This window comes from Brassica napus, chromosome C3 (assembly GCF_020379485.1).
Source record: "Brassica napus cultivar Da-Ae chromosome C3, Da-Ae, whole genome shotgun sequence".
NCBI lineage: Eukaryota > Viridiplantae > Streptophyta > Magnoliopsida > Brassicales > Brassicaceae > Brassica > Brassica napus.
In genome coordinates this window covers 11,578,396-11,590,747 of record NC_063446.1, presented here as the reverse complement: position 1 = coordinate 11,590,747, position 12,352 = coordinate 11,578,396, and the positions used below count along the sequence as shown (strand labels likewise).

General features: G+C 35.7%; 2 protein-coding genes across 2 annotated transcripts; one reads left to right on the top strand and one right to left on the bottom strand.

Annotated features, from left to right (window-relative positions):
- Positions 1–340: 340 nt before the first annotated feature.
- Positions 341–3,136, top strand: LOC106388119 (growth-regulating factor 3). The gene is made up of 4 exons (XM_013828115.3): positions 341–820; positions 917–1,096; positions 1,609–1,909; positions 2,550–3,136. Exons 1-4 carry the CDS (start codon positions 616–618, stop codon positions 2,968–2,970), a joined length of 1,107 nt encoding a protein of 368 aa, XP_013683569.1. The 5' UTR covers positions 341–615; the 3' UTR covers positions 2,971–3,136.
- Positions 3,137–3,283: 147 nt separating this feature from the next.
- On the bottom strand, positions 3,284–11,838 carry LOC106388120 (ABC transporter G family member 39-like). Its single transcript, XM_022699050.2, has 19 exons — positions 10,948–11,838; positions 10,679–10,799; positions 8,845–8,933; positions 8,669–8,753; positions 8,285–8,575; positions 7,977–8,067; positions 6,989–7,889; positions 6,751–6,911; positions 6,298–6,401; positions 6,044–6,209; positions 5,903–5,965; positions 5,691–5,809; positions 5,251–5,583; positions 4,871–5,161; positions 4,708–4,791; positions 4,501–4,634; positions 4,203–4,430; positions 3,709–4,135; positions 3,284–3,622 (listed from the first exon to the last, which is right to left on the bottom strand). The coding sequence occupies exons 1-19, from the start codon at positions 11,304–11,306 to the stop codon at positions 3,353–3,355; spliced, it is 4,317 nt and encodes a 1,438-aa protein (XP_022554771.2). The 5' UTR covers positions 11,307–11,838; the 3' UTR covers positions 3,284–3,352.
- Between the last annotated feature and the right edge of the window lie 514 nt (positions 11,839–12,352).

The window sequence follows — 12,352 nt, the reverse complement described above, 5'->3', positions numbered from 1 at the left end:
TTAATAATGAAATAATAATCCAAAAATATATATATAGAAGAAGATACAAATACATGTGAAAGTTTGAAATAATGTATTCAATGGAAAAAATATACCGTAAACTTATTTTGCTTTAAAAATTGATAGACACATATATATTATAATATATACCAATTTAGAATTGAAAACAAAATGTTTATATAAAAATAAATGAAAACAAAAAACTGCGCGGTTGCGCGGATCGAGATCTAGTTATTAATTAAGACATAAACTATAATTTAATAATCATAGATTAATGAAGATTTGTGAACCCCATTAATAAAGTTTTATAGTTGTTGTTCTTATAGTCTTTTACCGTATAGTTTTCTCCCCCCATCTGTCTCGTCTCACTGTCTTTCTCTCAAGTTTCAAGTGCCCTAAATAAAAACCTCTTTCCCCTTCTCTCTCTCTCTCTGCAGAAGAAGGTCAGATACAGAAACTGACTGCAAAGAACAAAGCTGCAAGGTGCAGCTAAGTCATTCCTTAGTAAAAAGCTTTGTTCTCTTTCTTGTTTTGCTCTTCACATCCCCCCAACAAAGACTTTTCTGCTATTTAAAACCAGACCCTGGAAAAAGTAGCCAACACTCTCTCTTTCCCATGGATTTGCAACTGAAACAATGGAGAAGCCAGCAGGTGCAGACAGAGTCAGAACCACAACCTTCTGCAGCTAAGATACCAAGACATGCCTTTGATCCGATTCAGTCCCAAACTGCAACTTCTACTGTTCTTCCACTCTTTGCCCCTGAACCTGCCTCTTCTAAACTCTCCTCCTTATGTCCTGATTCTTCTTCCAGGTTCTCCAGTGAGTCTTTTCTTTCCTCATTTTTCTGAAAATTAAGAGAGACTTTTCGCTCAGTAGAGTCAAACTAATGACATCCATTTTGTTGTTGTTTTGTAGAGATGGGGAGCTTCTTTAGCTGGGCACAGTGGCAAGAGCTTGAACTACAGGCACTGATCTACAGGTACATGCTGGCTGGAGCTGCTGTTCCACAAGAGCTCCTTCTACCAATCAAGAAAAGTCTTCTCCATCTATCTCCTTCCTACTTTCTTCAACACCTACCTCATTACCAGCCTGCTTGTTAGTCTCTCTCTCTTTCTCCTTTCTTGGTTTCATTCATCATGAGAATATGCTTTTTTATTCTTTATTTAAATCACTTCCTCCTTGTTTGAAGAGAAAATTTAATATACGGGTTCTGTGATGTTGTTGCTGGAGTTACCAAGATTAATATCTTCTGATTCTAAGTAGTTTTGATTAAAAGCACGAATATTTAGAAAATTGTTATTTAAAAGAATATATCATTTAACCAATTAATTCAACCAATTATTAAAAAACTAACATTATTTTATTGGTTACACGATATCCAAATAAATGAAAAAAATACATTGAAATATGTAAACTAGTTATATTGTGAAACAAACTTTTTTTTTTTTTTGCTAAAACTACTAACATTTAGAAACGGAGGGAGTATTATTTTATTTTGAAAATCTTGAAGAAGCATGTGATGGGTTCTTGATTTTGTTTAAACAACTTTAAGTATATAATTTCATATAATCCCTATTCGTGATCTCATCTGTGATATGGGAAAACAGGGTATTTGGGGAGGGGGGCGATGGATCCTGAGCCAGGGAGATGCAGGAGAACGGATGGTAAGAAGTGGAGATGTTCAAGGGACGTCTTCGCTGGCCACAAGTACTGCGAGCGCCACGTGCACCGTGGCCGCAACCGTTCAAGAAAGCCTGTGGAAACTCCCACCGTCAATGCTACCACCACCACTTCCATGGCTGCCCCACCCACAGCGGCACCGTCATCAACACCATCTGCCTTTGCTTTTGGTGGTGGTCAGGAAGTGGGTCAAAGAGGATCATCTAGTTTCTTCTTCTCTAGTCAAAGGTAATTGAAAGACTCTGTTTTGTTCTTGATCTTTGTTGGTCAAAAGCATTAAGACAATAAGCTTTTGGTTAAGACTTGAGACAGTTGAATTTCACCATTTAAAGATTGGTTCTGATATTTAACAACTAATGACACACAACTTGGGTTTGTATGTTCATCATACACTGAATGTGAAGTGATGTTGTGGAGAAAGGGGTAATGCTGGAAACTGAGAGACACATCCTTATGATTTTAGGCTTCTTTATTTGCTAGCTTTTTTATTATCGACAGATAATGATAACACTGGATTTGATAGAATCTATTATTTGAAGCTAGCTGTGAGACTTTTCAAACAGAAAGAGAGAGAGAGAGAGACTTTAGATACAGAACAAAGGAATGGTAGGACCTTAGTGAAAGCTGACCCATCAATGTCTCATATCTTGCAGAACAAAAAGTTAAAGCTTTTAGATTCTTCTGCACCCACTTTCCCTATCCACACACATCACATGATACAAAACTGATTAATAACAATAACAATAATAAACTGTACTATTCTTAACAACCTGCATTTAAAACAATGAAAACGCTTCCAACTATGCTGTTGCTAAGCCTAATTGTGGAATCTCTGTTGACAATATTTTGTGTTGTGATTTGATAACAGTTGTTCAGAGATGAAACAAGAAAGAAACAACAACAAGAGGCCATACGAGTCCCATAATGGATTTGGGAGCAATGGATCAGACGGAGGCCACATCTTGAGGCACTTCTTTGATGATTGGCCTCGTTCTGAAGCCGACAATAGTTCAAGTCCCATGAGCTCAGCCACTTGTCTCTCAATCTCTATGCCTGGAAACTCTTCCTCAGACGTCTCTCTGAAGCTGTCCACTGGTAATGAAGAGGAAGCTAGGAGCAACAACATTGGGAGGGACCAGCAAAACATGAGCTGGTGGAGCGGTGGAGGTACCAACCACAACCACCATCACATGGGGGGACCATTGGCTGAAGCCCTGAGATCTTCTTCATCATCTTCCCCAACCAGTGTTCTCCATCAGCTCGGTGTTTCAACGCAAGCCTTTCATTGAACAGTCTCAAACCAACGCAACTGTTTTGCTTTGTGTTTTTCTTAAAATTTTCGCGGTATAAAGAGAGGAGGCTTTGTTATCATCTTCCATTCTCTTAAGCTTTCACATGTATCTGTAACAGTTCTCTGCAGATTTGCCTCTCAAAGATTAATGTTTTTGGAACCAAGCAAGTGTTCATATCATATCACTTGGTAGAAAAATTAATGGTAGTAGTTTTGAGAAAAAAAAATCATATTTAAAGTATAATTTGGTAACATAAGCTGTTATTATTGTTATTAACCAAATACTAGCAGAATACTATAAGGGTAATAAAAAGAAAATTAAATGATTTCAACAACTTCAAACATACAAAGATTTTCAACTATGTTGTACAAAGGTTTCTTCACCTTCTTTGGAAGTTGAGGAACTTAATACCATAGGCAAAGACAAAGGCAAAGAGCAGTATCCATGCAATGTGGACAGCAGCTACAACTGGTAAGAAGTCATGTTCGAATCCGAACCCATTCTTGAGCAACGTTTTGAGGCTCATGTCTCCAACACCAGTGATCTGCACTATAGAATCCTTGTCTCCTACTTGAGATGTAATGATTCCATACAGTGTCCACGCCACTGGTGTTGCCCAGTAGTACCATCTCCACCATATCGGTATTTGCTGCGTTTGTCACCAGAACTTAAAAGGTTAGTTACACTCTTTTTTCATATGATTATTGATTGATGTAACTTTCTTAATAATGTTACCGGTCTAGGGATGAGGAAACCGGAGAAAAGATTCCAAAGAACGACGAAGAAGGACATGCAGATTCCAGCGATTTGAGGGTTTGGTGTCAAGGCCATAAGCATCATACCATATAGAGTGAAGTAGATGAAGCTTGTTAACATGTAGTAGTAGAACCAGAAGAACTTGGTCACTGTCCAGTCGTATCCTATCATTGAGTAAAGGATTAGCGTGTAAACTCCTGTCTGAATCGTGTTGTACATGATCTCCACAGCCACCTTGGAAATTGCATAAGGGATGGCTGAGTACATTCCAGCAGCTTTTTCGCGGTAGAAAACAGTTCTCTCAATGGCTATTACAGGTTGAACTGCTGCAGCGTTGGTGGCACCGAGGAACAGTACAGCAGCATACATGGCTCCAAAGAAGTTATTAAGGTCTTGCTCTTTCTCTCTGTTTATGGGATGAATCAGTCACGGTTTTTTGATAAAATGATAGTTACATAAGAAAGGAGCCTTACATTTTCGTTCCTGTTTGCCAGAAGATCAAACCAAATAAGACTCCAAAGGCTATAGTCATGAGAAACCTGATGGAATTGTACTGAGGGAATCTCCAGTTTGACCAATACTGTTTCCACAAGCAAGCTTTGGTTTGTGTCCAAAACGGTTGTGAGTACTTAGTTGGGAAGTAGAGATCATTTGATCCAGGTGGTGGCGTACTGAGCTCTTTGATGAGTTCCTGGTTTCTCCTGCGAGTTTTCAGACAGTTTAACACTCTGGTCTAGTACTAATAGTAGTAACTGTCTTTCTTGAACATACGGATAAAGAGAGGAGTTGGTGAATATTTGAGCAAAGTCCAAGCTCATTTGTGACTCCATTGAAGGAGTAGTGACATCAAGCATCCATGTAGCAGGATTGTATCCGTCATTGATCTTTGGAACCCCTTCAACAGCCTGAAAGTAGTATTAGATATGTGTCACAAATACGTAAGGCCAATAGGTGGTTAAAAAAAAATGATGAGACTACCTCAAAGTATTCAATGAGTTTTTGTGAGTGATGCCCTAGACTTCCAGCATATATAACCTGCCCTCCACGTTTCATCAACAGAAGCTGCATTAACCCAAAGATGATTCAAAAACTGTATACTGATTTTGAGACTCAAAAGTATAGAGTGATCTGGAAGCAAAACCTCATCAAAGGATTCGAAAATGTCGATGCTAGGCTGGTGAATGGTACAAACAACAGTTCTTCCTGTATCAACAGTGTTTCTAACTGTACGCATAACAATGGCAGCAGCTCTTGCATCAAGACCAGATGTAGGCTCGTCCATGAAGATAATAGAAGGGTTAGCTACCAATTCAACTGCAATAGTGAGCCTCTTTCTCTGCTCTGTTGAAAGACCATCAACTCCAGGAAGTCCAACTATAGAGTTTCTAAGAGGTTTTAGCTCCACTAACTCCATCACTTCCTCAACAAACATCTATCATTCACATAAATAGGAAAAATATATTACCAGTCTTACTAAATTGTCTATAGTCCCCAAAATCTCAGGACCGGTCCTGTACATACCTCTCGTGTTTTGGCATCTATATCTACGGAAAGACGAAGCCAGGCTGAATAGATGAGGGATTCATAAACTGTAACATGTGGAGAATGGATGTCATTTTGTTCACAGTAACCGGAGACTCTGGCAAATGTTGATTGGTTTTTTGGATAACCGGATATGCTAATACTCCCTTCGACGTTGCCTCCTGTTTTCCTGCCGGCCAAGACATCCATTAAGGTTGTCTTACCTGCACCACTGACACCAACCAATGCAGTCAATATGCCTGGCCTGAAAGCTCCACCAACGTCTCTTAGTAACTGGAGGCGATCCCCTTCAACTCCTTGAGCTTTCATTTCCTGAATGTTTTAAAGGAAACAATGAATGTAATTTAAAACGATAGAGATGTAACTGAGGTGTAACTTACTTTGATAAAAAAAAAAAAAAAGACGTGTAATTTACTTACTGCAGGCATGTCCACGTAGTAGTTCACATTGTTGAATGCAAGAGAAAGTGGTTGGAAAGGTAAAACCATTCCTCTCTTCGGTCCATTACTTGAACGGCTACTTAGTTCCACAAGAGAACCTGCACAGATTCTCAGTAGAATCAGAAACCTAGGCACATTGTCTAAAGTGAAAAGACAGAACACTCAAACATAAAAGAGGTAAAAGAGTTCACCTTCTGTTCCTTTCTGTTTGTCTTTATCTTCTTCCGCAACTGTAGCTTTGGAGTCACCAAGAGCTGAAAGAAAACATAAATGTTTTTCAAGATCTTTTCAACTAGAAAATGATCCTTGTCCAAAGATATAAGAGAACTTACGGTTCAAATACATCAAGGCTATTATGTAAAAGAGATTGAACAACAAAGAAAACCCGAGTAGCGCCACGATACAGATCCAGAACCAGTATGGCTCTGTAGAGAAGCCCCGGCTCTTCAGAAGGACTTCTCCAACTGTTTTCGCATTGATGCGGGTATCATTCTTGGGCTGCGACATGTAACATAACAGAGTTTGCATCACAATAGGCAAAGAGAAGTCAAGCAAATGAGGACTTGATCACTTGGTGAAGTCTTACCGCTCCCCATCTGTCATCTAGAAACTCATTCATAACAATAGCAGTCTGTCCATACATCATAGGGGATATGTAATAGGCCCATGTCATCCATGGAGGGATATCATCTGATAAAAAAGATAATATACGAGATGTCTTCACTTAACAATCTCTCACAGAGAGAAACCAAAGATGCTATCAAGAGAATGGTGTTTGATTCTGTAGTTATATGCTCTGTAATAAGACATGTGACCATACGGTTACTGTTGACAACAAACGCCAATTAACCTCAAAAAAGTAAAGAAACTTAAGAGAGCAAACCAGGATATCCGTTTTAGGATTTGTATATTAACAATATGATACAACTCTATATACCCATATTTATACTTGCCCAATCTTCATTTTCTCTTTAGAAAAACGAATTTGGCCTTTTATGGGTGCACAGAGATTTAAGTCACTTCCAGAATTAATACTTACCTTTAGCAATAATGAAGCCTCCAAGAGTAAATATAATTAGCATTGTGAAGGTCCCAACCGAGTTGGAGATAACTTCTGTTCTTCCAACGGCTCCAAGGAATCTAAACAAAGAAAGTGCCATCTGATTCACACAGAAGTATGCCAACAACTGTCGAAAAAACCTAATGGCACAAGTTTGGTTAGTTCTAAAGAAATTTCCTTGGTGATATTCATGAGCACTAGAAGCAAGTAGATGTACCTGGAAACAGCAGGAGCAAAACCTATAGTGTAATATGTAAAAGCTATCCATATTCCTGACTCAATAAGAGATAATGGGATCTTTAGAAGCCACGCTGGTAAGGCGAAAGCCCATGGAGGATAGAACAAGAAGTCCCTCTGCTTGTAGAAAACTGGGAGCCTCATCACTGTGAAACCTAGTTCAACCATTCCATTAAACAGTACATTGATCAAGCTGAAAAATAGACCACCATAAAACTTCTGACCATCTGCCACCGTGCCTACATGCATTTCTGTCCTAAGATAGACCGTCATGGCAATCAAAGACATGATGGTTATCTGGACCGTCTTGAAGACATACACAAAGGAGTTGCGTTTCATAAGAAGCCATTCTCTATCAAAGCATGCCTTGAAAAGGTCCCAGTTTGATATACCATACTTCTGTGTCACTAACGCAGCAGGATGTGTTTTAGCTTTTTCATAAGGAACCCTCATGTCTGATGCTAGTTGCTGCCCGGTGTGGAAAGAGTTAAAGGCGCTTGAGAAGTCACTCACTGAGACATAGCTGTAAGGTTGTTCTCTCCTGTTCCAATACTGTTCTTGGTCTTTCTTAGACGTGACTTCTTGCAGAAAGTCTGCAACACCTTTCCTTTCAGGACATTGGAACCCCATGTACTCAAAGAACTCAAGAACCTTGTCCCTTGGGCCCTGGTAGACAATGTGTCCCTCTGAAAGCAGGATAATGTCATCAAAAAGATCGAATGTCTCCGGTGCAGGTTGGAGAAGAGAGATGATCATTGTAACATCAGATATATGAACTAACTGCCTCATGAACTTGCAAATCTGGAATGTTGTGGAACTGTCTAACCCTGTTGATATTTCATCCATGAAAAGAGCTGTTGCTGGTCCTACTAACATCTCTCCTGCTCAATTTTAGACAAGAGTCATCCATGTTATGGACACTGTAATTATTCATGGGGATAATAAAAGTAATATACTAAAGTTTTAACCTGTTGTTAGACGCTTCCTCTGTCCACCAGAAACACCTCGTCTAATCTCATCTCCAACAGGTATGTCAGCACAAATGTCAAGACCAAGTATCTGTAAAGTTAGCATTTACCAAAGATGAGCTTAAAAACACCATTTCTTCACTTTTTAGCACTAAGAAGATTAAAATTTGAGTTTATCATGGGTTTCTAATTAACCAATTGGGGATAAGTGGATTAACTCTTACCCTTTATATATTAATTAATTATTTCTCTAACTACTGATGTGTACTTCTTGTATTCATTAACGGAAGATGCAAGAAAAGCTGTACCTTAAGTACATAGTCGGTAACCAAACTAGTTTCTTGCCCTGATATGGCAATAGATTTCATGAATGCATCAATTTCAGGGTCTGGCTTTATACCCGCTTCTCTCTCCTTCCTTGAGAGCTCAGTAAGCAGCTGGTACCGAGTCCCAACACCTAGACAGCGTCCAGAAAAATCTAACGTCTCTCTCACAGTCATTTCTCCAAAGTGTAGGTCATGTTGACTGATGTATGCACATGTCTTTTGAGGAACAAACTCGCTAAACTCATGACCACAGTAAGTTATCCTCCCAGACATCTGTTTGCCAATAAATACAGATGTTTTTTTTAATACAGAAATGTTAACTCAACCACCAAACATCTAAATCAATATCTATGATAGAGAACAAACCTGGAGAGTTTCATCGAGCTTTCCAGCCAAAGCTTGTAGAAATGTTGTTTTCCCTGAACTTGGTGGACCAAGTAATAAGGTCATCCTGCAAGCAAGAATGTTCAACAACAATGTAACTCACTATATCTCCTTCCTATGTACCAGAGATCACTGTCTCATTATGAAATTATTTTTACCTTGATGGTTTGACAATGCCACTGATATTTTTATGTATCTGAATTTTGCTCTTTTTAGATGGAAGGAGGTGGAACATTCCAAGAATGCTCTACACAAGAAAATAACAGAATAAACGTCTTGAGTAAAGCTTGGCCATTGTTTATAAAAAATAAAGAAAAAGAATAAAGAAATCAATATAATTATTTCAAAATCGTAATTAATTTCATAAATATAACATTTTATACATAAGTTCTAATTGTATTAAGATAAATACAATTTGGACCGATAAGACTTCAACATCGCGAGTTGACAAAAAGACTTTCATCCCACTAAAAGGGAACATTTATATGCATAAGACGCAAGAACCTTATGAAGTTATAGGTTTTATCTTTTTCCTGAAACTCGTATCTTACAGCATCTTGGCAGCTTGGCATCTTATGTTTGGCTTATTTCTTCTAAAAAATATAATTTTAGTTATTTGTTAACATTGTAAGATGTTTTGTTTTAACTTAAGTACATATAGTTTAAGAAGATAACTAGATTTTGACCCGCTTAGAAAGCGCGGGTTTGTTTGTTTTTCATTTATTAATTGAAAACTGATTTACAAATTACCATTATTTTTCATTTCGAACCATAACAATTGAGTTTTTAGGTTTTTATCATTTGTTTTTTTTCTCTTCAAAATATGGTATTTGTTCGAAATATGGTAGCTGTTCTATAATAATGTTTGAGTTTTAAAATTTGTTTTCATATCTGACCTAGATTCATGTTTGAACCTATAGACCCGATACATTGTATATAATCCTGTTCGGATTTAATGAAAAATTTGTTAATTAAAAATCCGATATAACCCGGTAAAAACCTAAAAACTCACTATTAACCCGCGATCTGATACTATTGATCCGATAACAAAATATCTTATAGTACTTTTTTTAAAAATTGATTAAATTACTCATATATTTATTAATATTACATAAATTAGTGATTCCTTAGAATTTGATAAAATTTTATCATGTTATCTAAATAAAAAATGATAATATAAAATAACTTATTGATATGACAATATTAGTTTATTTTCGTTATTAATAACCTATTATAAGTTTGTGTTTGTATTTTAGATTTAAAAATTTATTTTAAGATAGTTTTTAAAATATTCTTGAACACTCGTAATTGCCATATTAATATTATGTATAAAATGACATTATACACTGAAAAATGATATTCAAATATGTATATGATATATGGTGTAGGATATACGATTTTGGTTTGTATTGAAAATATGTATAATATTCAAATGATCTATTTTGAATATTGATACGTATATTTAAGAAAATAATATTTTCATGTTTCTTAATTCATTTATTGTTCATAATATATTTATACTTATATTAAATTTAAAATTAATATATATTTTAAATATATATATAGGCCTATTATTTATAGATCCATTTAGGTGTATCTGTAGGCCCAAAACCAAAAGACTTAAATGTCATTAATGAATTTTATTAATTCTTTGTAAAAATAAGGGTATTTTTGAGAAAACTACAATTTTCATTAAGGATATAATTTGAGAATGATCATCTTTTAATGGTATTGATAATTCTAAAAATATCATTAAAAGTATAACTAAAAATTAATTTATTTCATTATAAATAAAACAGCTAAAATATAATGGGTTACATCAAAAACTGAAAGCTACCTAATATGTGAAAAATATCTTATATTATAAAACAAAATTTTTTTTTTTTTTTTTTGCCAAAATTTCTTAAAACGTCTTTTAAAATTGAGCATCTATTATTTTTTCAAAGACATGAAATAAAATTAATAAAATAAATAGAAAAAAGGATTGAGAACCTCGAGTGTATTCAAAGTGACGTTGAAGAGAGTAGGAAGCGCTCTGCTTGCACTACGTACATCTCCTTGCACTGATATATTCTCATACCTTACTTCAATCTTCGGTACTTCGATTCCCACCCTGTTTTCTCAAACGGACCAAAACGAAATCCATTCAAAAAATACTTATATGAAAAAGACATAAACACTTAGGTTTTGTTTTAATATTGTACTTGTGTCAGAAGGATACAGACCAAACTAAACAAAAAAAGCATCAGAAGTACAAAAACCTGTCTGTTCTTTCTCTCAATCGACGGAGAAACTTCTCGTTATCTTCTTCAACGAACTTCAAAATAATCTCCATGAGGTGTTTCTTCTCCTTAGGAGCGAGCTTCGTGAGATCAACTTCTTCAAGCCCAGCCTTCCCGTTAACCGACGTTTGTTGCGGCAACATCCCTTTTCGTAGCCTATCGTACGTCGGTAATCTCTCTAGCGCCGCCCACCTGAGCTCCACGTCATCTTCCTCTCTCCGTTCGCTTCTCCCGCAAATATTGTCCTCTGCCGGAGGAATGAATACGTCTCTGAAGCTTCTAGAAGCTCCGGGCAAACTCTGGTAACTGGTAGAGCCTAAACTCCCTCTCCCGCTCATCGTACGGACCAGATCTTCGTCTCGTCCTAACTCGCCGACGAGTCGCCCGGTTTGATCAGTTACGAGGAAGGAGGTGGAATATGCTTGGACGAGATTCAAAATTCGAAATCTCAAGTCTATTTGTTTCCGGCCGGCATTAAAGCTTGGCGAGAGAGAGAGAGAGACAATAGGCGGGTGAAGTTTTTGGTCTTTCTACATTTTTACATTTCTTTGGAGAATGTATTATATAGATTTACAAATAAATAAAATAATATTATCTTTGTCTAACATTTAAAAAAAAGATATATGATGTCAATTAAATCTACCAGTTTTAGTCAAAAATATAGATTTCATTATTTCTCTTTCAACTATTTTGTAGATAAATCAAATATATTTATATTATAAATGTATGAAAGATTTAAGTAATCTGAAGATAATTATTAACATAAATAAAATATTTAAACAATTTTATAAAAAGAAATGAGTAACCAAGTTTCCATTATTTAAAATTTATAAACTATTAATATATGTACGTACCTTTCAAGGTTCAATATATTGTTGATGGGTAACATTTCGTAGATGTAACTATGTTTCTTCACTGAAATTGAAATATATAATGACCAACATATATTTTATGTATTTACGTTGGAAGATGCATCTTATAAGAGAAAATTATAAATTTACTTCAGATTTAATATTAATTTTTAAATTTTATTTTTAAAAATAATGTCTAACATCAAAATAATAATTTTGGCGTTGAAATAATACTAATTTGATGCTATGGTTGAATTCGTTCTTGAAAACTAATTACACCACACTACGGAGACAAAATTCAGAACTATTTGAAAAAAGCACTATAAACTTATAAAGTTTATTTTCCAGTTATGGATACTCATAGAAAATCTCATTGGAGAAAATAATCGAATGATCATAAATCACGAATGTCATCATCCATCTTTCATTTATTATATATATATATACTAGGTGTTTTCCTAATTTTTTTTTTAAATCTAACTTATATTTAAAAATAAAATTAATTAAATATTATAGATTTTACTATTTTCTTA